Genomic DNA, 26,681 nt, shown 5'->3' with positions numbered 1-26,681 from the left:
GGGGTTCTGTGACACCTTACGCTCAATCCCTCCCCTGTACGGTGCTACCACCACCCCCTCACCCGACCACACCTCCCTAAGCAAGCATTGCCCACCTACCTAACATCATCTCCATCACACTGACCACCCCCAAAAAGCCTACCCCAGTAACACCCTTCCCCTTGCTGAGCTTGCCGCATCTTGCACTTTCCCGAACCATCGCCTCAACCTCCTTTCCCGCCGACCCCCCCACCCTTTTGCATAGCCCCTCAGCACACAAAGGCACAAAACTCAGAGGTAGTCGACGACCCTCGACCTCAACTCTGCATGCCTCACCTGACCTACACCTCTTGATCCACCTGCCCTCTGCCATCCCCTCTGCCACCCCTGCCTCCCAAACCCCTCCTTGTAGATAGCATCCAACTCTTCTCTCTCTTTCAACCCCATGCTCCCTCTTTTCCAACCCCTGCGCACCTTTCTGTAACACCTTACTAGACCCCTCTGTACCACCCACCACCTCTCACCAGCACGCCTCATCCCTCCGAGCCTTTCGCTACCACCTGAACCACCAATCTCACACCACTACTGAGTCAAAGATCTGCAACTGCCCGCCCTCTCTTCCCTGTCCCTAGCCACCCGCGGCACTCTATAGACACCCACTACAGCCCCCCCAACCACCTCCGTCTGTACTGTTGCACTGCCCTTCCCAATCAACCTTCTCCCGCCCACCAACATCAACCTTGCAACGGCCCCGACCAGCCTGGTCCAGCCAAACCTGGACACCCGGGTAAAAACAGCCTCGGCTACTTCTCACAAAGTCACCTGCCTCCTCTTCAATGCCTGCTCCATAGCAAAGAACAAACACAACATCTACAATCCCCTAACCTCCGAGAACCCCGATCTTATCTTCAGCACCGAAACCTGGTTCTCGGACAACCTCAAGCCTATCGCTCACAAAGCTTTCCCTCATGACTACTCGCTCATCACCTACAGACCTTCCAGAGGAGGCGTATTAGTCATCCTGCACAAACCTCACATCTCTATCAACTCCACTGAAACACAAACCGGCTCAGCTAACTGTGAATCCCCCCTAGTCAAACTCTCTATCTTGTCTACTCTCTCACACAACTTCCTACTTGTCTACAGGCCCCCTGGCTATGACAGACACTTCACCAAACAGCCTATGCGACTCACTAGCAGCCATTCTAGTTAACGACCCGGGACTCACCATACTGGGAGACTTTAACATATGGTTCGACCTCCCGAACAACTCCATGACACTACCGCTGGTCGACAGTCTATAGGCATTCAATCTCACCCAGCATATCAGAGGACCACCACATACTGCCGGCCACACCCTCAATGCCATTTTCAGCTCTTCCGACCACATCCACCACCCAACCCCTCATCTGGACAGACCACTCTGCCATACCTTTCTCCATCCTCACCCGACTGCCATCCCTCAAGCCATCCTCCACCCCTACATCTTAGACATGGTCAAGGTACTATCGGACCTGGCTGAGGCACTGCTAAGTGCCCTGCAGTCACTCCCGACCACACCTCAACCGTTACCCATAGAGCTCTTTAACTCCTGGCTAAACAACAACCTCAATCCCCAAAGCCCCTCCAGGTCTGCTCGCTTCCGCAAAGGACCTACCCCCAAATGGTTCACCCCTCAACCGAAGACTCAAAAAACCCACAACCACACCCTTGAGCGCAAATGGCATGCTTCCAGAACCCCGCAAAGCAAATCAGTACTCGCCCACCACCACAGAAAATACTAATCAGAAAGGCAAAAAAAGCATACTATAATAAAAGAATACTGAACTTCTGTAGCGGCAGCAAAGATCTCTACATGATCACTGTGAATTCCTGAACCTGCCCTGCAACGCAGCCCTGACTGCCTCCTCACAAACGCTCTCCAACACTCTATCTGAACACTTCCACAAAACAGCCCTAGACAGGACGGCCACCCTCAATGCCAAACTCTCCCTCTTGTCCTCCCGCTCTACACCTGCTCTACCAGACCCAACCCCCGTCTCCCTCCCCCGAGTAACCTTCTTTCTGCTCTTTCAACCCTATCTCAAGGAGTTCGCAAAACTACTATCTGACAGCTGACCCTCCGGCTCACCACTTGACCCTTGTCCCACATCTCTCCTCAAAGAAATCTTCACTTCCACCTGTGCAGGAGAATTTGCGAGTTCCATTCTCAATGACTCCCTCACCTCCGGCAACTTACCAGACTGCTTCCAAAAGACACCTGTCAAACCTCTACTTAAAAAAAAACATCCCTTGGCCCTCTGCTACCAATCAACTACTGGCCAATTTCCAATACCAGATTCCTGGCAAAACTCATTGACCGCACTGCTTACTCACAGCTCAATGAGTTTGTGGAATCTAACATTCTCCTAGACCCGGTGCAGTTTGGTTTCCATCCACACCACGGAAGAGAAACCAAGCTGATCTCTATCTGGGAAGCCTCGTAGTGACAGAACACTTAGAAGGATGCACAGCCCTTATTCTTCTTGACCTCTCGGCAGCGTTTGACACCATCAACCACATGATCCTCCTTGACGGACTCCAGTTCTTAGGAATATGTGATTCAGCTGTCTCCTGGATCGTCTTGTTCCTCTCTAATAGACAGCAAATCACCCATCTCCCCCCTTTTTCTCTCTGCTGCATGCACAGTAAACACTGAAGTACACCAAGGTGCCTGCCTCTCTCCCCTTCTCTTCAATCTTTACTTGACCACCCCCTGCCCACGATCATCCACTCTCACAACCTCACTTTCTATAACTATGAGGATGACAAACAAATCATACTGAGAATTCTTAAATTGACCACCTACTCCAGGGCGGATCTTGCAGCATGTCTCTCAGACATTGACCGCTGAATGACAACTAACCATCTCCTTCTGAACCCAGGTAAAATGGAGATCATGTTATGCAGAAAATCTGCTCTATTCCCTCAACCCACTCCCTGGCCACCCTCAATCATCCTACCCCCCAGCATCCACCACCACTGTCAAAAACCTTGGCTGCACAATGGACTCTGACCTAACTGTCTCACCACATCAATACATCCAAAGCCTATCATTTTCACCGTAGGCTCCCGAAACGTATCTTCCCTTACCTTACCTACCCAAACAGACTGGCTTCAATCATGTCCATTGGTATGTCCAAGCTTGATTATGCAAACTCCCTCTACCTGGGTGCACCGGCCTACCAGTTAAACTCCAAAGAGTACAAAACTCGGCTGCCAGACTGCTTCTCGCATTGGGACAAACGGACCACATCTCACCGGCTCTCTGCACCCTACACTGGCTCCCTATTGGATGCAGGGCTACCTTCAAATTCCTATGTATTACCCACCAAGCGGTGCACAAAGCAGGCCCCAAATTCATACAAGAAGAAATTACGCCTTACCACCCGACTTGCACCCTTAGTTCAAGCATTGCCCTCCTCGTAGTGGTCCCCACCTCCAATTCTGTCAGGATTGGAGGGTCAGCCTACTCAACCCTGCTGCCAACTTTGTGGAATTCACTGCCTCCCCGCACTAGACACAGCGAAGACTACATGGCTTTCCGGGAAAGGTACTCAAAACCTGGCTCTTCGCCTAAAAACAAAAATCATAAGGGAATGCAATGAACCACCCATTCTACCACCACGACCGACACCTGATGTGGTACCCCGCTGATTACGGACCCGGTCATAGACCATCAGGCCTGACGATATCTAACTCCACCACCTAGAGCCTCTGCCCAGACTCTGAGGCCCAGAGTCACCTATCGCCATTAATCAGGGGCGATTGTGCTAGACTTGTAACGCAAGCACCAATAACACTCATGAGCTTCATCAAGGCTACGCAGTTATGCACTATGCAATCAGTCCAAGAAGGCACATGCCTGCTAATTCTAAGCACCTGGAAATCCAAGAGCAGAACTAGATACCAGGGGGCCGTATAGTAGTAAGTCTGCTAATCACACCTACCAGTGAATGTATATAGCAGAACTACCTACCGGTAATCTATCTAGCAAGCACTGATAGCACTTGAACTTGTCCATTGCCTTGCAAATATGCACTACGCTATGAGTCCAGGAAATGCCCTTGCCTGCCAATCGTACACATCCGGAAATTCCTGTGGACATTTATAAAGCAAGGAATGTTCTAGCACTTATTATTTGCTAATCCCAACTATCTGTGAATGTCCTAGTAGAACTACTCACTGGGGATTCTATTTAGCAGAACTGCCAACCGAGGACATTGCTAGCACTTATACAGTAACAACATGAGTGTTGGGACAGATCTACCTGTCACCATCGTCTGTCTTCGCCACAACAATCTTACCCATCAAGAAACAAGGCGATACCACGCCCTCGACAGGCACCGGAATCTCAACAAGAACAAGGTCTTCCTGGAAAACACACAGACACTCAATCACACCACTATGCTAACTCTTGCCTCTGCACCAACAAACAATAGAATGCAGTTACACCCATCAATCACACTTACTTACACAACTCCACTTTCACCTCAACTGTCCTTAGAACACAGCTATAGCCCTTCCAAATTGGCCTAGCTGCACACATAACGTCATTCTCAAACACCAGCGCCGCCAGAATGCAGATACCATGGTCCATTGGTCTTGCTGCACACATTCTACTGATCTTACACACCCGCTGCATCACACCTAGCACCAGTATGCAGCTACACACCACCTATTGCTGCGGTCCCCGAGGACGTTTAACCCACAACACTTTCGAATCATAACAATGGTAAAAGGCGCTATACAAATGCTGAATAACATTGCATCTCAAGGCTGTGCATTATTAACTTCCCATGTGGTTCCATACCTTTTACCTGTTAACAGCTAATGAGCAGTCACTTTAAACAATCATGTCAGAACTGTTGTCATTTGCTGAATTTGTATTAAAAACAGATTATACCAGCTGGCTCCCGGCATAAGGACCGGATGTGCACATCACGGTTCAGAGCCCAGAACCAGCAGGAAGCCACCGATCCTTGAGAATCTGAAAAGATGTCAGCTGCCGCTGGCCGACTAAGACAGCCTAGGGCTTTACCTCCACCCTGCCTCCCACTCCCTCACTCTGCATTCTGTTCTACACAAGATCTAGACTGCAGCCATGACTCTAGCCACAGTGTATTTCTGGATTATTTGCTTTCTCTCATAAATCCCTTTCCTCAGCTTATGTAGCAGCTCCAAGTGGCATGTGGTGTTGTACAAAACGCCAATAAATTGAAGTAGACAATAGTGACTATATACTTATGATTAAGTTGGATTCCCCCCACAGCCACAGCACTTTTACAGATGCTTATAAACTTTGGAGCATTTCATCGAAACCTCATGTAATTTTTCAGCAACAATATAAATCCAAATTTGATTCTTTTTTTAATGTTTTTAAGGTTTTGTGAAGATATGTAATCTGGGCGAGTAGGAGGGAGTGCAGAGCTATAGGGAGGATCCCAGACTTGCTTTTTCAATGCAAATTCCCATAGGCAAGGCTTCCTCTCCTCAACAGCATGAAAAGCTGGACGCATCTACACCAACTCAGAGAGCAAATGGTGGCTGGCCCCACTCATGCTCTTTGCTTGGTCTGGTGAAAATCTGTTCAGTCGTTTTTGTAATGTACCCGAAAAAAGGCTATGTGGCTACACATTACCAAAATCAGTTTAGAGATATTTCAAGTTTGTGTATTGATCTGGGAACTGCTTGTCACTGTTGCAGAACATGATTTGGGTCTGAGGACCTTAGCAAAATCCAATTTGATAGGTCAATTCTGATTGGTAAACGATGGAGTGAAAATGTTTGATACGACTGCCATTGTATTCTGCCGGCTTTGGACGTGGATCTGCCGATGTCTAACTTAAAAAGAAAGAGGCAATATAGCGGCCCTCCGGGACATACCCCCATCCGTATGATGGGCATAATCAGTTTCTGTTATCTACATAAACACTGTTTTGGCAACTCACTTGAAGGACTTGGGCCGGGGGTCCAAACAGGGGTGGACTGAGAACCAAAAGAGGCCCTGGAAATAATTTTCAGAGTGGCCCCATATTAAACATTTTCAGAAAGCCCAACCCTTTTCCTATGCGAAAATGTGGAAATAAATTAGAAGACCACACAAAAGAGGCCCAGTATGCAGAGGCCTACGGGAAACCTCCAGCGTTCCTTATAGAACAGTCCATCCCGGGGTCCAAAACATTTCAGCAGCTATGCCCATTGGACAGCAAGACTGTTTAATATGCCTTAGACACCTCAATCCAGCCAATTCCATAACATGCCAGTGACTTCAGATTGTAAGTATGTTTCTCCATTTGGTTAGGCCTTTTCTTGTATTATTTTCACTGTAATGGCCACTGTGGAACAAGCCAGATGTATGCCAAGTCTTGGCCCTGCCTGTTGGTTGCTCAGAGAATATAGAGAGAAAAGACTACTTGAGTGTGTTCACTGCTTACTTGAACATGTTTGGGCCAAAAGCTCACATGCAGGAGTTTGGATTGGCCTAAAGTGTAACTAGTACCTTCTCCATTAACACCGACTAGTTAGCTAGATGTTTTGTTTTTCAAGTGGTCCAGGCTCAAAGACCTTCCTGACATCATCATAACAATAATAATAATAATAATAATAATAATAATAATAATAATAATAATAATAATAATACTAATACTAATAATAATAATAATAACGGCAATAATAATATTTTCTTTTATGATTCTTATATTAAGTTGTGAAATGTATGATTACATGCATGCTCAATGTATTGACAATTTGAATTTCTATATTGTAAAGTTGTCTTAGTTCAGCTAAATCAATTAAGAAAAATAATAATAATAATACTAATATAATACTGTGCTAATTAGCACAATCTAAAACTGGGCAGTAATAAATTACTGAAAAGGTTGTTTGCTATTTCACACAGCAGCAATACACTTCTCAACCTACCAACTAAAATAGAAAACCTAGTCAAGTTACGTTTGCTGTGTTTTTCCCTTCGCAGTTGGTTTGTAGGTGACAGCTCTAATCCCACAGGCCACAAGAAAGGACCACTCCACAAATGTGAAAATATCAAACCCAGAGGCACGATCCCCCTCCCAGATGATTCTGAGAGAGACAGGCCACTGAGTTTGGTCGTAGCTTTTCTGGAAATGGCATCTTGTAGTTCCTCGGTGGGAAACAGCTGTACCAATTGCCAGGATGTTATATGCCAAATAATACTGGCAGTCCTCATCAAACACTGCATGCAAGATAGGAGGGCTATTACTTCCACAATCTCCCTCCCTACCCCTGACTTCCAATCAAGGCTGATTGTACCATCTAAGAAGCTGAGCAATGAGACTGGAGAATGACTGAACAGTGAATGTTTCCTTGGTAACAGACTTTCCCCCGTAGTCCACGGCTCAAACATTTTGGCCAATCAAAGTGTGTGATTTCCAGAGGACTGTCCTAGGCTACCCAGTTAGACTTCACTTACTTTCTACACAGAGAATGCATTGGTGAGTGTGCCGTGGTTAGCCACAGCAATGTTCCATATTGCTCCCGCACACACCACTCATCCACTACTTCCTCACAGTGGCCAATGGCGCTATCGGGGTGCTACAAACACCCCATGCAGACATCACCAGCAATGATAGGGCTCGAGAGACAGGGGCGATTCAGAAAACTCAAGCACTTACATTTTGCAGAGACTTTGTACCCTCCAAGGGGTGCAGGGTGTCCATCGGCCGCGTCAAATCCCGCTGACACAAGAACCACATCCGGGGCAAACTCATGCGCGATGGGCATCACCACCGTCCTGTCATTGGAAGAAAAGCAGAGATTATTTCACACCCCAGTTTGCATTGCATGCTTCGACTGTGCTGCAGCATAAAACACAGGCCTATACATATAGGGGATGCCCCGATGTGAATTATTGACCTTTTTCGACCTTTCCTTCCCTTGGACTCGTTAAAGTGAAAATCACTCCCCAATTTAAGACCTGTGACCAGAAACCATCTCTATGGAAAATAAATAAACTGTCTCATATCACCTAATTCTATCCAGGTCAAATGTGCAGCAATAACCGGACTAGTGCTGCGAGAACGCCCCCCAAAGGTGACCCACAATCATGTGTTCAGATGAGCTGTGAAAATGTGCAGGTCACTTTTGAATTTTGGGGGATGAACCTAGAAAAACCCCACACCCGAAATCACCCATGTGTTCCCCCTTTTAACCCGCACAGCACTCCATGCCTTCTCCCCCCCACGCAGCCCTCCCCCCCCCTCCCCCAACAAGAAGTAGAAAACACTGATGTCCATTTCCTGGGAAAGAGTGCTAGGAATAAAAATGTGTAAAAAGGTGTAACATGATCTCAAATAACCAGAAATGCAGGTGGTTTGCGTTACCCCTGAATTTGTTTGCCCACGCGTAATGCGGACGCAGGACACAGATCTCTTTCCAAATCCTGTGTAGCTTTCTTGTCCTTTAAAAAGTCACATCACCTTCATTGTTTTCTACAGCAGCCCAGCACCTGACCCATTCTATACGTCATAGTCCCTGCAGTGGCACTTTACATGTAAGGCCACGTATCCCACAAAGCCTTTGAAGAGTAAAGGATGCCGGTCATGAGTGTGCTTCACATTGCACGGCAGATAAAGCATTTTCATTTTTAAAGTATATCTAAATGCTCTGTCCATGTTCGCACAACAGAGAAAATGGATGCTATGCAAAGGTATAATTGTGTTATCAGCAGGAGGGAAATGCACAGTATGATGTCATCACTACGCGACTGCATGCTAGTGGTAGGATACACGTCCTTTTGCAAATACGAAGGGTAAATGTAAGTGTTACTGCAGCCTCACGTTCCAAATAACTGTTCACCTACCTGTAGAGGGCGGGACAAAAAGGCAACTGGATGAGTGCCCAAAAGCCTGTAGCCTCTAGAAGCACGCAGGCAGGTCAATGGCATACTGGGTGCCTGCCTGTCATATGAAGCTGTCAGTCGCTCCCAGATTTCTCCCGCAAAGCCCGTAGGCCATTGGTCGTGCGCAGCAGGCCCGTGACCCCTTCCATGCAGCCAGCTCCGGCAAAGCTAAACAGATGCCGCGAAGCCCTAACACGAGCGCCACGTGTCGCAGCAGACAGCCTATTGAGGCAGTCCGCGAATCCCCGGCGGAAATCAAGTTTATACCTAAATAAAGACTTATTTTGAGGCTCCTTTTATGTAAGAAAACAAACCACATGTGCTGCAGAGCTTGGGGGATGGATACCATCAAATACAATATATATATATATATATATATATATATATATATATATATATATATATATATATATATATATATATATATATATAATACTTCTCCGCAGCCATCTGCAAAAAGTTGGCTGCGCGGCAGCCTGGCCAATCTACTTTTCCCCAAAGGTGAGGGATCCCACGAGATCTATGCAGAGTTTGTTGAGCTTTCGCAGGTCTTCCAGCCACTTTTAATGTCAACCAAAGACTATGCTTATGTGTGTCCACTCGAGCCTCCCTACCCTCCACCGTTACCTTGATTTTCTTGATTCATTTGTGCATATTTCAGGGGCTTTACCGAAGACTAGATCCGGCGGCAGCCAACAGCTCACGCTTTTCATTGTCAAATAAAATAAAGAAATTTAAAAAAAAATCTCCACCCAAGTTCAAAGGGCTGTCAGAGATCTGGTTCTAATTCCTGCCTCCGCTGGGTCCTTCCTTGATGTTGCTGCCAGCGCTATAATAACCCTTCTGCAATGCTCTCCACGTGTAGGCACCTTTCTGCTTGGGGCTGGGGAGGTGGGGTTGCGGGGGTGTGCGGGGGTGAGGGTGCAGGGGGGCTAGGAGGTTGGGGTGTGATTAACCTAGGGACTGTTCACCTCCGCTGGATCCTTAATTCCAACCCCTCATTGGTTAGACATATTGCACAAATGACCCGGAAAAGGCAGTTCCTGTTTTGTGAAACTAATTGGTTATTTATATTTAAGATTTTGTTGAAAACTCAATTTGTCCTCCAAGGCCCTATTGCCCGATTCTGGTTAGTTTTGCTATGCATTGGAGCATTTTTTTTAGGCTTGCAAGATGGTTCCTGTTCACCAGATAATGAGGTTTTTTTGTTTGTGGCTAGTCCTCACCACAAGCAGAGGCGACTCTACGTAAGGAGCTCATAACAAGTTTGGCGGGAGTGATAAAAGTTTGGCACTTTGGTTTACCGGATGTTATACTAGTCCGCCAAATAACGACTTTCACAAGTGAAACTCCTCCAAAGTGCCTGGGGAAATTTCCTCCAAACAAAAGCGTTACCGCATGTGGAAGTATCCATGTGGTAATACTGTATGTGCCCAATGGAGTCCTATGGAACTCCAAAGAAGGGAATTCCTGAAGGGCCTGCATAACTATATCATACAGAGTGATGCCCTTTCCGCATATTGGATGCAATCAGTTATGGGGAAGAATGGTGGTGGTATTACCAAAGGTAATGCTGCCAAGCTAGTAGCAAGACCCTAAATCTTTACTAGGGATGTATTATTGCTGGAGTAGACCGGACTCACGGCAATGGAGCTTGTGTAGACTCAGAGTTCATTCAATCCGTGGATTGTAATTGGTTATTTATAACGCGCTTAATACCCAGAGGTGTCCAAGCGCAGACCTGGGTATCGAACCTATGTTGCTCCGCGTCGTCTTGCTTCCAAGGCAAGCGTGTTGCCTCTGAGCTATCCTTCCGGGACAAGCTGAGAATCTTTCTGACAACCCCTAAACTAAATGAAAGCCCTACGTTGACACCCCTGTCCAATGTGCTATGCCGGAGTGGCATGGAAAGTCAAGTGCACTCATGAGTCGTGCATTAGATAATGGCAAGTCACATTTCCACAGCGGTATGTACCAGTGGGTCATAAGTAACATGGAAGTGGCTATTTTCCACCCAAAATTCAAGTAGGTCACTCCGAAAAGGGCTTAATAGAGTAAAGTGGTGCTCCGCTAAGGTGCATATTAATGTATTCCGCATGGACTTCCCTGTGGTATGATACGCCTGCTCTCCCGATATTCCCATCCGTCCTCACTCTGCTTTGCTTGTGATGAAACGCGGAACTGCCATTCTTCTCTTACTTTGCTAAACCAATATGCCAAACACAATCAGTGCACAAGTAGGGTCTAGTAGGTTCAAAAGGAATCACGCACACAATAGAGAGTGCTTTGCAACCACAAATGGCCGATCTCTTGGCAGACAATGCAGGTTGGATCCCAACATCTTCTCACCCTGAGCCCTGGTTCTGCGGGCTGTCGAGTGCCCATCACAGAATCAGAGACCATGACTAAATCTAAGGGTTATGTCTCACTGGTGAGCCCTAGAAACCTGGAATCAGTGATGGTGGAGATGCAGTCGAGTGGAGAGGTTATTTAGTCCCTAAACTGTCAAACAAAGTAAGATGTAGGTACGTGTAGTATAGCTCAGTGGCAACGCGCTCGTCTTGGAAGCAAGACGGCACAGAGCAACACAGGTTCGAATTCCGGGTCCGCGCTTAGAAACCTCTTCGGTATTAAGCGTGTTATAAATAACCAATTGTACAATTAATACACAAAAGCAATTCTAATCCCTACGCTATTACTTGGGCACACTATGTGGTCCTGGGAAACTAATCTTATATCCATGTGACCCACTTACCTAATCTGCCAAACAGAGTGTAGAAATGGGATGAAACTCAGGCCACCTTGGATAATCTTGCGCTACGCAGGTCTATTCACTCATTTATACACTCACACCTGAGGTAAGGAATGTGATAAGCTATTGATATGTTTTACTTGCATGCATGAAGCTGCTTGGCATGAATTTGAGATGCCACCACTATCAGGAGTCATCAAATTTAAAACGAGCGATCTGGCGCTAAATCATAGCCATTTCAACGCGACAGCAATTAGCAACAGCAAACAGTCCCTCTACCACTGCCGAAAGCACAGATGATAAGATGGTGAAATGAATGGACCCTTGCGCACCTGCTCAGGGTGTACAAGGATCCATTAGGAAAAAGAAGAAGCGACACAATGACGTGCATCACTGGTGAGAGCAAGTCGCCCACTCTGTACCCGTAAAAGCCTCACTTTCTTTCACTTGGGTATCACATCTAGGGTGCCCAGACGTCCGGGTTTTCCCAGGGCAGTCTGGGGAAATCACCTGACGTCCAGGGACCCAGAGTTTTTTTTATTTTATAAACCCCGTCCGGGGTTTCACCTACGGTCCTTTTTTGCCCAGCCTCGATTTCAAAATCCCAAAATCGGGTCCTGGCGCAACTTTTCCTGTGCGAATGGGGGCGTGAAATGCTTTTCACGCCCCCATTTCCTCCCCGGAACTCTCCTGAAATGAGAGGAGTGTGCCTGTTAGCAGCCTCCCCCCCCAAAACAGGCCAGCGACATAGAAGTAGGACTAACGTTGTCTGTGTATTTACTTTAGTCCTACTTCGATTTACATGGCCCGTCCCGTTTTTTTTTTTTTTTTATCTGGTCACCCTAATCAAATCCCAACATTCTTCCATTCCGGTTTGCAGCTACATTACATGATTTGGCGATCAACAAAACTGTGCTGTGATGAAAGAATGTAACCAAGCAGGGAGAAGCTTTGCAGCTAGTAAGGAGATGAGACACCACAAATTCCAAGGGTTGGCTGATGGCGTGGCAAACTTTTGATAGGGAGACCATGGTAGACTGGCAAAGCAGCAGTGTCACGGCTCTGCAGCAGACACTGATGGCACGTCAGGACAACTGACCTTCCCTGTCTAAAGAAAAAGCGGGATCAGATTGTAGTGTTAGTAAGTACTGTGAAGTGGGGAGGGTTACTTCAGTGGTATCAGCCTTCCAGCCTGAGTCGTGATAGGCACAAGCCTATTGTAGGGTGACCAGATTTTGAAAATAAAAAACAGGGACAGGCCAACCACATAGAAGTAGGACTACAGCTTCAGCTGTGAAACTGTAGTCCTACTTCTATGTAGGTGGCCTGTCCCGTGTCATGTTGCAGCGCTGGGGTCCCGAGGCTATTTTAAGTTTAAAAAACCTGTCACCCTGGCCTATTGGCACCCCTGGGGTCGCATAAAGCCAGATTTCTTTTTTATAAAAAAAGAAGATGGCTGCTGCATAATGTAATATTCTGTCCAAAAATGCATGTTAACGCATTGCTGTTGGGTGCATACTCGATCTCTGTCATAATAGTGGTGAGGGTTTGGGAGAAACTGCTATTCAGGTGCACACATGGGGATGTTTGTGTATCAGAAGACAACTGTGTGATGAATAATCTGGGCCTGACACAAAAGGGCAATAGTTGTGCACAAGCCATGGTACTTTCGTTGACAGTGCAGGGCTTATGGGGCAAGAGCAAGCAAGGCCCTTGGCAGATTCAGATGGACCTGAATATGAATATTTGAAGTCAATTTCTAATTGCTAAGGGGACGTACTAGCCCCTGCAGGGGGCGCTCGAGGGACGTCCCACATAGCGGGACGCCCTCTGGCAGCCCCCCCACCCGCAGGGAGGATCCCACCCCTTCCGCTTTGTCACGGTGGTGGAGGGCGTCCCCAGGGGTGGGCATTTCCGGCAGGGCCCTGGGACGGCCTACAAATAGGGATGAGGACTGCACAGTCGGCCTCTGTTGCAGTTCTCATCCATCGAATAGCGGGGTGCCACCCCCAAAGCGTGGCGGAGTTAGGGGCAGTCCTAACCGGGGAGGAGTTTGCCACGGCTTGAACCGTGGGCGGTTTCCCGATGACCGTACCCGAGCCAAAGTCGGATGACGGGCATTGGATCCCTATGGACACTGGAGACTCCTCACCTTTATGTGCAGTGGCCCGAGGGAGAAGCACTTTGTGCAATCTGGCGCGGATGTCCGGTGCCTTGCGACATGCCGGGAGGCGGCAAGGGGACACCGGAACAGTCAGAGGATGCCCCACACTTTTTGGGGCCTAGGACTTTTTGTGGTATAGATGGTCATGAACCATGGTGCTTTAGGGCTGGGACTGCCCCCCAATGTTGTTGTATGCTCCAATAAACTGTGATCTGTGTTTCCAAAATGTAAAAGGTTGTTGGACTATTATTCACTGGGTGATCAGGTTGGTTTCAAGGGATGTCATCTCACACGACAAGGGGGGGGAGCCAATGGGGGCTGACACCGCTATGACTAGAACATGGTGACTTTTCTGGTGTTTTCAAAAACCAGACGCATGCACTTTGCTACAAAGTAGTACGTTTGAAGCATTCACTTCAAATAAAACAAAAACATTACATTCTAAATGATGTTTAAGGTTTGCATTATGAGGAATGTTTTCACCTTGTAGCGTAGTGGCAGGGGTGAGGGTTCTACCGCGCACCTTATTAGGAGACAGGCGTAGGCAAGCACACAATATAATGATATAACTTTTCTGAAAACTTGACCCGCCCGTTACCTGTGTCCAACCCCCGCATACCTGGGTCCCAGATCACACCAGTGAGCCCCGCTGTGACGCGGGGAAGGGAGGAAAAGATTAAGGGAGGATTTTCCCCAAACACCCCTCAGGAAAGAAGACACTAGTAACTGGCACAAAATTAAAGGGTGACAAAGGAATGCTGGTGTACGGTTCTTTTGGTCGTTAAATGTTCACTTATACTTTTCACTTCCGGGTCACCAGCATGTTTTTTTGACACTTTTCTTTTTTTAAAATGGGAAATCACAAGACAATATGTTCACTTAACTTAACCCTAAACAGCTGTGCATCTAAAAAGTAAAAACAAAAATATAAAGAGTCCGTTCAAATATATAAAATGTACAAAAAGTCTTAAACAAATATATATAAAACCCATACAGTGTACTGTAGAAGAAAACTATAAAAACACCTTACCTCTGAGACAACCTGGCCAGGGATGTCTCAAAGTCCTGGCTGCTGCTCTCTAGTGATGTTCTGGGTCTTGACAAGCTCTCTTGTGATGGTTTTCTTATTATGGCAAAGACAGACAGCAGCAAGCAGAAGCAGCAACAATGGGTGACAGCCACAAAGTCGTCACTGGAGCTGATCTGCGTATACAAGGTGCAGCCCAGCAATCATGAAGCGTGGGGCATCCCACAACCATTTTCCAGCTGGGCCGCATCTGTGAGGTGTGTCCCAGGGAGTCCTGGTAGGCCAATTGTCAGGGGCGGACCCCTTTATTTATATGCAGCCCAAGAGGGCTCAAAATGTTGGCCATTCCTTGAGCGCCGGTAATTAAATGTGCTGCCTGGGGACTGCAGCAGTGTTACAGGCCAGCTGGGGGGTGACAGTGCTCACAGACGCTCCCCTGTTACTAAGGCCCGGGCAGTGGTGGTGACAGCGTGCAGCGTCTCTAAACCCTTAGTGGGTTTCAACCGCTGTGTTCCCCGGCGCAAGAGTAAAGGAACCCACACAGGAGGGTCCTTTACGTTAACTTTTTCTTTTTCTTTTCCGGGTCCCGGGCACGGCTTCTCGCGCCAGCGCTTTTTTTTTCTTTTGATCCCCGCAAAGGGGTTACAACTTTAAAAATGTGCTTTAATTAAAGAGATTCACAATTGTTTATACTCCTGTCAATGCTTTATAAATGCTTAACAGCTGCGGGCAGAACCTATTTCAAAATGAGTGAATGTTTCCTAAATTAAAATACATCTTGAAAAATCTAAATTTCTAAAAGTGGTGTGCTGCAGATTCTTACAGTACGCAAATCATATCCCTGTGAATGTTGGTTGCATTGTTTCTAAAGAGTTAAACAGTGAGGAGGAAGCACACATTTCGGATTTTTTTTATTGTATTTAAATCGTGAGTTTTGGTCGTTGACAACTTGAGCAGAGTTTGCGGGGTGCCCCACATCTCCTGGCACCCAGCAACCCTGAGGGCTTGGCAAAATCGAACATAAAGTTCTTCAGTGAACTCCAGTGAGCAGGCACACTTAGAGGTCTGTGTTTTAGGCGGGAGAATCTGTTGAGCGCAAGAAGAGCAGTTTATCCAACAGCAGTGACAAGAGTTGTTTTTCGATAGCATTGTCGCGCAGCACATTGCAGACCCAAGCTACACAAGGCAGGCCAAGCAGAGTCACGCACTCCAACTTAGGGCAATGCCTGAACGGATGGCCTGACAGACTAGCGTGGGGGGGGGGGGAGCTTCTGTCCTAAATTTGAAAACTTGACGATGGTAGGCTTCACCAGTATCACCCCTCACATAAAATGTACATTGCAGCATTTGCCTCAAATGTTGCCAACATCAGCCCCTTGACAGCACCCAAACATTTCGCTGTGTTACACCACCAACTGGGATTCCAAATTTGCTGCATATTTTTTCTCTTTTGCTGCACGGTCCGCAATTTTGCCAGAGTCCCAAGGCTGCAGGTGAGATTAAAACTGGCTTGAAAGAGTGCACGTGTTATGCGCAACTTTGCAGTGAATGAAGTGCCGCATTGAAAAAAAGAAATGGTCGCAACATTTTATGCCACACATGCAGAGGAACCCGACCCCGGCAGTAGCAAAGTGCACAGCGCGTTTTGGCATTTGGTGCAATGCTCAGTCTCTCTCAAACCAACAAAGGTCCTAAAAGAATTGGATCCTTCAATTGACTAAATGCTGATTGAACCTTCCAGTAAAAGGGGATGGCCAAGTACTCCCTACCATGACCAGGACATCGACGTGTATCCGTGAGGGTAAATTGAGGCCATGTACCGAAAGTGCTTGGTAACCTCTGCCTTCTAACTACAATCTTGGCCTTGCATTGGTAGTTTTCTTTCAGGAACTCGCATCTAGATGCATCCCACTTTGCTCATCTGACTGTTTTTCTGTTCCATTTTAGTTCTTTGTTTAAAAGTTGCATTTGGGTGTCTTTTTGAACCTGGGCATTTTTTTTGCTTGGTTTAAAAGCTGAATTTAGATGTGCACTTGAACCTGGACATTTTTCATGTGTTGTTAAAAAGTTGCATTTAGATGTGCATTTGAACGTGGGTATTGAATGTTGCTGCATTCTAGCACTCACCCCATCTGGGTAGATAATATCATGCTACCCTGTGCATATGCTGTTCAAATCACCCCCCTTCATCTGGGCGTGCCTGGCTGCAGGCTGCCTGGTGAGTTTGTTTGTGCAACTCCAGCGCCTGTCTCTCTTCCTCCTCCCTGCCCCACCACTCACATGGCGCTCTCTATGTCCCCTATCTATCTGAACTGCTACCCTATCACCTATCTGGAAGAAAAAAGCTAATAAAAGCTCTCCTGGACTCTAGGCCTACCTATTGCACACCTACGTCAATGCTACTTCCAGGCAGACTATTACTGACATCCTCTTTTCTGTCCCTTCCTCGGACCTTTGGACTCACCTCCTGGTCCCCACTCTCTCCCGTTTTCCTCTTCACCCATTAATGGTGGCACTAAGTGGGAAGTACTCTTGGCCTACTTCTCATCTTCTAGGTGCATAATTAATGTCTACCACAATGGCACTATCATGGCCCAGGGTTCTCAACCTACTCTTCTCCTGTCCTCATTAACTTCCTCCCTTTCCTGCTACCCCTCCTTCCTCCTCTCCACCACCACCGTCAGGAGTACCATGCCCCTGTAACCCTGCCCTCGGGAAAACCTTCAAAGGTTGTGATCAGCTTCACTTAGCTACTCTGAGCATGAGGTCTGCTGTCAAACACTCCTCTGACATCTGTCTCCTTCTTGAAGACCTTGACATCCTAGCCCTTATTGAGACGTGGTTCAATGCCAGTTCTGTCACTGCTCCCTTCCTGACGACTACAAAATCCCAGAACCAACAGGCCCAGAGGTGGAGTGGCCCTGATTTTCCCTGAGTGGGTCTGTGCTTCTATCATACCTACTCAATCCTACTCCTCTTTCGAATGCCTCATCTGTAGGCTCTCGCCTACTCTCTCTCTCTCACTCTTGCTACACCTACAGGCCCCCATGGCCCTATTCCTCTCTTCCTCTCTCAATGGGCCGACCTTGCCTCCTCCCTCTCAACCTCTTCTTTTAAACTCCTGCTCCTTGGTGACTTCAATATCCACCTCAACTCCCTTGAATCAGCCACCTGAGAGTTGTGTGCCCTCTGTGGGTCCCTCTTTCTCACTATTCTTCCTACTGGTCTGACCCACTCAGCCGACACAATCTGGATGCCCTCCTTTCTGGTGACATCCTCATCTCGAACCTGGTCACCACCCCCTTCGCCTGATCTGATCACTCTCTCTGCTGATGTGGGGACCCTTTGCCCTCTATCTGAGTTACCACCTACACTGCCAGCCTCCTTCGCTGTCATTCGACTGATGAACCAAGTGTCAGTTTCTGCTTTTGCTTCCACTCTCAACCCACCCTCCCACCCCTGCTTCTGACTCTGTCCTTGCTAATCTGTACTTCTCCATCTCTAACACCCTTCACAACCTTGCACCTGTCATGAGGATCGACCTAAAACCAGCCTTCAAGTGCAATGGCTGGTACGACTCTGATCTAGCATCTCCGAAACGTACATGCAAAGATGCTGAACTGAAGTGGCAGACCTCCGGTTCATCATCTGAAATAACTGGCCTGTCGCCTGCTCCAAAGGGAATATCGTTTCTCTTTCTGCTCCAAGGAGAGGGTCCATATCCAAGCCTGTATCTCTGGAGCCACTAACACCAAAGCTGAACTTTTAAAAATCTGCCAATCGAAATGCAGTCTCTACCTCTCTTCCTTCCTTCCCAGGCTCTCTGCACCGCTTTGGCCTCCCATTTCCCTGCTCCCCTGCCTCCCTTGCCTACCCTCCTAGCACCCCTCCCACACTCTCCTCTTTCCTGTCCATAGCACCGGATTAGCTCTCTAAAGTTGCCCGCTCTATGAAGGTCTCCTACAAACAGGTGCTCCCCTGGTCTTCTAGAACAATTAAGGGCAACATCTCCTCTCTCTCGCCCCAGCACTTGCCAACTTCTGTAGCCACTCTTTTGCCATTGGCTCCTTCCCTCTTTCCCTCAAGCACTCCCTTGTGCACCCTCTCTAATAAAAAGCCACCTGCTGACCTCTCCTGGTTGGCTAACTATGGCTGTATCTTCACTACCCTCTTCCTGGGTAAAATCTTGGAGAATCTGGTCCCCCCCCAACAGACCCTCCACACTGAACTTGTTGGTTGCCTCCATGACCACCAATCAGGATTCCGTGCATCCAGAGGCACTAAACTGCTCTCCTGAACGCCGGTGAAGACATGCTTTCAAATCTTGACTAACTCTTCAGCTGTTCCCATCCTCCTCAATCTCTCCTCTGACTTTGACACAGTCAACCATTCTATCCTTATAAACTGACTCTGATACCCTCAGCATCACGAACCGGGCACTGGATTGGCTGACCTCTTTCCTCACTAACCGCAGTTCACAGTTGCAACTGGGCCCTTTCTCCTCCATCACCACACTCTCTACTTGTGGTATCCCCCTGGGGTCTATCCTACCGCTGTGGCTCTTCAATAACTATCTCATCCCTCTCGTTCACCTGATCCCCTCCTTTTCTCCTCATTTCCAGTTTTCTGTTGATGACACGCAGCTTTCATTCAAACATTCCTCTACTACCCCCTTTTCCTCCTCTCTCATCCCTGATTGTCTAACCACCATCCAAGCATGTGTGCGGCTAATGATCTCTGTCTTAATGCCAGTAAAATGGAGATCCTTCTCATCGGGACACCTGCACCCCGTTTTCCTCCTACCCTCTGGTCACCCTCCTTAGGCCCTCTACCCTCACTATCCTGTGAGGCCAAAAACCATCTTACACTCTGCTCTCTCCATCACCCTGCACATCGTGGACCTTGCCAAGAAAGCCCACTTCCAGCTTCACCTCCTCAGAGGCATTCTTTGGTCCTCTCTAGTCTGGACTACTGCAACAACCTCTTCCTCAATCTCCCCCTTTCCTCCCTATGCCCCTTCAGCTAATCCAGAATAGGGCTGGAAGACTTATCCTTGCCCTCAAACCCAGGGACCATATCTCTCCAGTCCTAAAATTTCTCCACTGCCTCCCAGTGGCTGCAAGGATCAAATGCAAGACCCTCTGCATCATCCGCAAGGCTTTCTGGGGCCTGGGACCAAACTATCTCCAACTTTCCCTCCCTAAATAGTCCCCTGCTAGAGCCGTCAGCTCCTCTAACTTCAACTCTCTGCTTGTCAAAAGCTTCTCCAATCAGAGAGTGGGGGCAGGTCTCTCTCTCCGGCAGGTGCCTCCCTTTGGAACAGCCTTCCTGCCCCTCTCAGAGTGGAGCCGGACCTCCTTAAGTTCAGGAAATGCCTCAAAACTCTGCTTTTCTCTACCTCTTCCCCTCTCCCCCTTCCTTGCTGATTACCCGACTGCAGCTGAGACTGGTGGCCTGGTCCTCATGAACCTCGCAGGATACCAGGCCCTGTACCCGGTCAACACCAGCACCCCCTTGCCTCAGTTAGCACTGCCCCCTGCCTCATGGCTGTTCATCCCACTCTTGGGATTCGTCTGCCATAGCACTTAACGCAAGGCCTCCTGCCAGGGCCCCCACCAGCAATTGTCCATTCCTTGGTCCATCCCCTACCCCTCCCTATCTTCTGCACTTCTCTTCACTGCACTTGCATGTCTGAATGTCACAAAGCCTAGTAGTACCACGATTGTATATTTACTGTTTACCTATGTTATTTTCTCCTCTTGTTCCCTCCCCACTTTGTGGCACCTGGAAACACCATTATGTTGTATACAAGCCTAACAAATGCTCAATAAAATAAAAATAAATAAAAAGTTTGATTTGCAAAAAGAAGAGCGTTGTGCAAAGGTCAAGCATGGTTGTATGATTTGCACCGAACGGCATGGCGCACACGCTTTGCACCAGAGGGCAAAACACGGGCTCTTGCCGTTGCCAGGCCCTTTGAGTTCAATAAAAATCTCGTGCCTTCTGGGTGCAGACAGGCTGAAGGGTGGTTAGAATGTTGGCCCAGAACTGCACAGACAACCTTTTCAAAAGAAAAAAAACTTCACTCCCTGTACATTTAACATTGCGTACTTGGAATGTAGCACAAAATTGGCAAACTTAATGATATATGGCTGTGCACTACTAGTGTCATTTGGCCAATCTTACTGTATTTTGCATAAGAATTTTGAACCAAATAATAAGCCTTAGTTGCACCATTATTCACTTCTACTACCACACTAGCAAATCAATGGAGCGCAACAGTTAACATTCTCCAAAGAAAATATTTCACTTCCTGTGGAATATTCAAGGACAGAGATCCTCATTACCTGAAGAAAGATACCCACTTTCCCTTTAATGTATCTGTTTGTTCTGTTACGCAAAAAACATATTTCCCGACATGTGATGATGCAATGCCAAGGCATGCGGATCAAGAAGAGTGAAATTCTCATAGACATGCCCGCATGCAGTGTCATTCATTAATGGTCACTGGGGAACATATGAAGCAGGCCTTTTACTTCCGGGTGAAAAGATTATGAAACATGGCTGGAGTGGAGCAGAGCCATAAAGAGCCCCACAGGCGCCAGCTCCCGGGCGGGCTTTGCCGTTGTGATGCCACCATTCCTTCATCTTATCGTAGGAGGGGCACTAGGTAAGCAAGGATTCTGTGGGGGTACTGCCACACATCTAAGCTCTTACAGCATCCATACTTCAATTGATCGCAATTGCACGCGTGACAAGTATACACTGTGCTTTTTCTCACCATTTAAAGTGATTACTAGACAGTAGAATCCTGAAGTACCTGGGGAGTAATAATGCAGTCAAACTTTTGACAGACATCAGGTTTGGCTTGAATGGCAAAGCTTTCGTATTTCTTTTTGGCATTTATTTATTTATTGTGTATTTATAGGTGCCACAAGACAATAAAAGGGGTGAGTAGACAGGGAAGAAAACAACAATAAGGGTCCTACTAGGCCCTGTGTGATTTGGATCATGAAAGTGCAGTAACAAGAAGTGCAGGAGGGGTGAGAAAGGGGAAGAGGCGGGTGCTGTCAGGGTGGAAGAGATAATGCTAGGGTCAGAAGGAAGTGCGTGGCTGAGTGGCGGCATACAAGTGCAGGGGAGGGGAGGAGGGTCCCTGGGCCTAGGCAAGTGCTAAGGGGAGCCCAGATGGGCAAGTGCCAGGGAGTGCAGGTAGAGAGGACCCCATGCGAGGACGGGTGTGGACCAGCCTCGGTAGGGATGCACACCCCACCAGGCTAGTCAGGGGAAGGGGACCCTGCAAGTGCAGGTTCAGGTTAGGAGGGGGTTAGGTCAGGGAGAACAGGGTGATGGGGTAGACTGCGCTAGGAGGGCCTGGTGCCCTGTAGGACTCAGAAGGGACCAGACAGCCAGTTAATGTGGCAGAGGGGGACATTAGCATTGGAGGGGGAGAGGGAAGGAAGAAGAGAAAAGGAGGGTCTTGAGAAACTTCCGGAACTTAAGGAGATCCGGCTCAATTCTGAGAGGAGCAGGGAGGCCATTCCAGAGGGAGGCACCTGCCAAAGAGAGAGATCTAGACCCCACGCTCTGCTTGGAAAAGCATCTGATCTGCAGAGAGTTGGTGATAGACTACTGAAGGGCACTAGCGGGAGATATTTAGGGAGAGAGAGTTGGATGTAGCAGGGGGCACATTGTGCATGTTTAAGTGCCACTGAAGAGAATGTTTAACCTTTTAACTTCATAATGTCTGCCAAAATATTGAGCAAGCCCCAGCATTCAGACAGGCTTTATTTGCATACCCATAAAGCCCCGTTTGGCTTAAACACGGATGCTTTTTCCTTCTGTAAACCAGGTGATATTTTCACACTGGACAGATTACAAAAGGTATTTTGAAAGTGTTCAGTGGATTGACAGTGGTGTGACAATACCACATACTAATTTAAGGAAAAGAAGGGATGCTACAGAACCCTACGATCCTTGCAGCTGTCTAAAATTGTATGCAAACATGTTCACTATTGTATGAAATGCTTACCTGTAAGTAAGGATCCCCGTTTCCGTTTTTACAAATAAATACAGACAGAAATAACTATTTTTCCTTTTTGTATTTATTAACAAAAATTGATAAAAACAGAAATGCAAGTCTATTGGTTGGGTCTTTAAGGTGTCAGTCATGCATTGCTGGCCAATTTCTGAGCAAAGTAACATGAGAGATTGAAAAAAGGAGCTTCCCATTACAGAAATCCAAGTGTGAATGTGTTTTTTTTAAATATAAATAAATGTGGAAAAAATAGTAGTGTCAACTTATTTTATTATAAAGCAAAAAATAAATGTGGATAAATACAGATGGAAATGGTGCAAAAGTAAATACCATACGACTGGGAGCCTTACCTACAAGCAAGCATTTTCACATATAATGCAGAGATTAATTTATTATAGTGTAAACATTCATTACTTTCCACATTTTAAAGTCGTGACATAACAAGGAAACGCACAAAGTAAAAACCTATCCTCATGACTGAATGCAGCGACTAATTCAGTAAAATGTGTCATTAAATGCTTCGGCTCAAACTTGTCACACAAAAGTAAACACACCCTGAGCAGAAACATTATCACAGGGCTGGAACACACATGTAAACATACCAATTTCAGGACAAAACATATCTGGGTACAAGAAGGAAAAAGGCCTGCTTGGGAAGAGTTAAGGTCTAAACCCTGAGCAATGGGGAGGTAGTGAGCAACTGGCTGGTGATGATGGGGAATACATGGTGCAGACAGACACATGAGGTTGATGGAACTGAATTTACACAGGACAGAATTAAGAATGGAATTCAGTGTTGGGGATTTTGGACAGGAAGGTAGATCACTTTTTGGTATTGGTAGAGAAAGTTATAAGACAATGAAATACCACCCCGTGGCAGTTCACAGAGAGACAATCAGAGAACCTGGCAGAGAGGACAGGAATACAAGTGGGGGAGGAGAAGACTAGTTGCATGTCACCTGCAAAGAGGTGGTAGGAGAACCCCAAGAATGAAATCAGATGACAGGAGTAGGAGGCGTCAACCGTTAGTTGTACTGTTGAATAGTAAGGGGCCAAAGTCGAAGCATTGGGGAACACCAACCAGGAGGGGGGCGAGGGTCCAAGTAAGAATGGAGTGGTCCACTGTATCAAACGTGTCCAAGAGGTACAGCGGTATTAGGATAGAGGATCATTTACAGTAGTGAGCAGAAGTCCGAACGTTAGAAACCTGAGTGAGGCACTATTCTATAGAATGATGGCTGCACAATCCGTACTGGAGAGGGCCCATGTGGTAATAGTGTGCAGGTAAGATTATCTCTCACTAAAGACTGGGAGTTTGACTGTTTCACAATAGATGGAAGGAGAGATACAGGTTTAAGGTTGGTGGGATTATGCTGGTCAGCAAGGAGTTCTTTAGGATAGGAAGGAGGGTGTCTACCTCAAACCAGACTGGAAAGATTCCAAGGCAGAAGGAGAAGATGAAAAGAGGGGAGAGGTGGGAGCAGGTTAGAAGTAGCAGCTCAGTGACCCATTTGCAGGGCACAGGTTTAAGCCAGGAAGAGAGGTTGGCAGCCTTAGGGTGGGTGCTAAACCACTGGGGAACTTTGGGAGGAAATAATACAGGAAGGAGGTAGCCGAGACAGGGGGTGATGGAGAATGAAGTGGGGTGGTGGCTATGGTTCCTCAATTCGTATTCATTTTAGATGAGAAGTGGTGTGCAAAGTCATTAGTGGAGAAGGAAGAAAAGACCGCTGAGGAGTGAGGAGGAGCCAGAGTGGCTTTTTGTGTGGAGGACATTTTTGAAGAGAAGTAATTTGATTGAAGTACAAACATTTGACAGAGTCGAGAGCTATGATAAAGGACAGCATGGCATTCGCATAAGCAAGCGAGAGAGGTGTAGTCCGTCCTTGCTACAAACGTGGTATTGAATGTCTTCATGGAAGAGGACCTTTGGAGGGATGGTCAAGGGCTAGGGGGATGGGTAAAAAGGGGGAACATACATGAGGGATAGTTGTGGTTAAAGGGGAGCAGGGATGAAGTCTGAGGGGCCTGTTCACATGTGGTGGTCTATTGGTTATGTGGGGCGCATGGAATCAGGTCCACATACATTTAGAGATAGCAGGGAAGATAGGTTATAGAGAATGAGTGGGGCAGAAATACTGAAGTGGAGGATTAAATGGTCAGAAGGGGCGGGGTCCAATGTGGGATGTGAGGAGCAGGGGACAAGGGGAAGATAAGGTCAATAGAGTTCCCTTGAAAGTGAGTGGGTAGAATGAGAAGTGGGGTACGGGCGTGGGCAGAGGAGGAGGTAGAGTTCAGATTGATGGGCAGAGACTTTGCAGGGAGCTTACATTTTTAAACAGGGTTCAGTGGACGTGGAGCCATGGATGAGTTCCAGATCAGAGAAGAACGAGTTTACAGGGCACAGACCTGATCATTCATGTAGCTGGTGAGAGTGAGGAATTGGGTACAAGTGTATTAAAAAGAGAGTGGCATAAAGTCAGAGGGTGGGCAGAGGAATGGGTCTTCCCCATTAGGCCAACCGCACCACCTCTTTTGAAAGAGGGAGGAGTGCAAAAAGGTAGTAGAGCAAGTGTGCAAGGGCTAAGGATGGTTTGATTGCCGACATTTTGAGCATTGCAGAGCCTGAGTGTTAGAGGAGTAAGAGTAGGTGAAGGAAAGCAAGAGGTAATGGGGGGGGTAGGTGGGAAGGAAACGTGAGATCAGAGAAGGTGGCCAGGAGGCCTTTTGGTGCCTTTTGTGGGCGGGGCAATTGGCAGGGGCATAATAGAAAGTGGTGGAGAACAGGGACGGTCCGTACAGTCTGAGGAGAGTAAAGAGAGTGAGAAGAAATATAAGATGGAGTGAAGGACTCATGGAAAGAGGGGGGAATCAAAGATAGGTGAGGTAAAGCGAGGTGGGGGAAAGGAGTTAAATTGGCGGAGAGGAGGAATGACAAGAGTGCAGATTGGTGGGCACGCGTGGTCTATATGGACTATAAGAGGGGGCGTCATGGAACACCGTAGCAATGCAGATCTGCAAAGCAACAATGTGCTAAATGGAACCAAAATTCAATATTAAAATGGCAATTTAAAGCTCTGCGCCTTAGTCACTCAAAACGCAATTTGCAAGTGACAACTGAAAGAAGAGGCCTGCCGATCTAGTGTGGTGCACCAGATGGGGGCCCAGTGTTGCTCCTAAATACTTACCCTATGCTCCAGAGGGGCTGCTCTGAAAGTACTTGTATAGCTCACTTCAACTCAGGAAAGCAAATTCTCAACACATGTGGGAGAGTGTGAATGCTCTCTACATTCAGACCTAAAAAAATACATTATGTGCAATTCACCTGAAGGGGTGGGGGGGTTGAACTGACTCTTCAATCTGATGACAAAAGCCCCTCTTTTCAGGAGTTCATTTGAGAAAATGGATAGCTAACACTTGCAACTATTTTTTTTTTAACCACATGTCTGTCTGGAGTTCTTTTTTGGCAACCCTATCAACATTTAAACTGGCGAAACTTTGCAGAGGTGAAGAAGGGCCGTTCAAAGAAGCTGCGGTAAAGGAAAGAGAGAAAAGTGCGATGGAGAGATGCAACTGTCCCGTGTCGGGTGGGAATCGCTCCCCCAGTGCTTAATGTGTAATCTATACCTCCTCGAACACGCAATAACAAAGGACTGCAGGTCCCAGAGCGCAATCTATAGAGAAGCAAAGGGAACAGAAAGGAGAACAAATGGGCTTTGCTCCATAGAATTGTAGCGCTTCACTTTGGCAAAGACGGGTCCCTTCCCTTCAATAAGGTCCCGACATGGCTGCTGCAGTAAC

At 47.2% G+C, this 26,681-nt stretch overlaps 1 protein-coding gene across 7 annotated transcripts in view; it reads right to left on the bottom strand.

Moving 5' to 3' along the window:
* Window positions 1–26,681, bottom strand: part of HDAC7 (histone deacetylase 7) — a 1,864,336-nt gene that overhangs the window by 27,880 nt on the left and 1,809,775 nt on the right. For all 7 annotated transcript variants that reach the window (XM_069653189.1, XM_069653190.1, XM_069653188.1 and 4 more), the window contains one exon: window positions 7,674–7,792. In XM_069653189.1, the coding sequence (XP_069509290.1) occupies window positions 7,674–7,792 (119 nt within the window). The remainder of the gene's footprint in view (window positions 1–7,673; window positions 7,793–26,681) is intronic.

This window comes from Ambystoma mexicanum, chromosome 3q (genome assembly GCF_040938575.1).
Source record: "Ambystoma mexicanum isolate Mex_15411 chromosome 3q, UKY_AmexF1_1, whole genome shotgun sequence".
In the NCBI taxonomy this organism is placed as follows: Eukaryota; Metazoa; Chordata; class Amphibia; order Caudata; family Ambystomatidae; genus Ambystoma; species Ambystoma mexicanum.
Note: the sequence above shows the minus strand (reverse complement) of the source record. Positions and strands in the feature narration are given on the sequence as shown.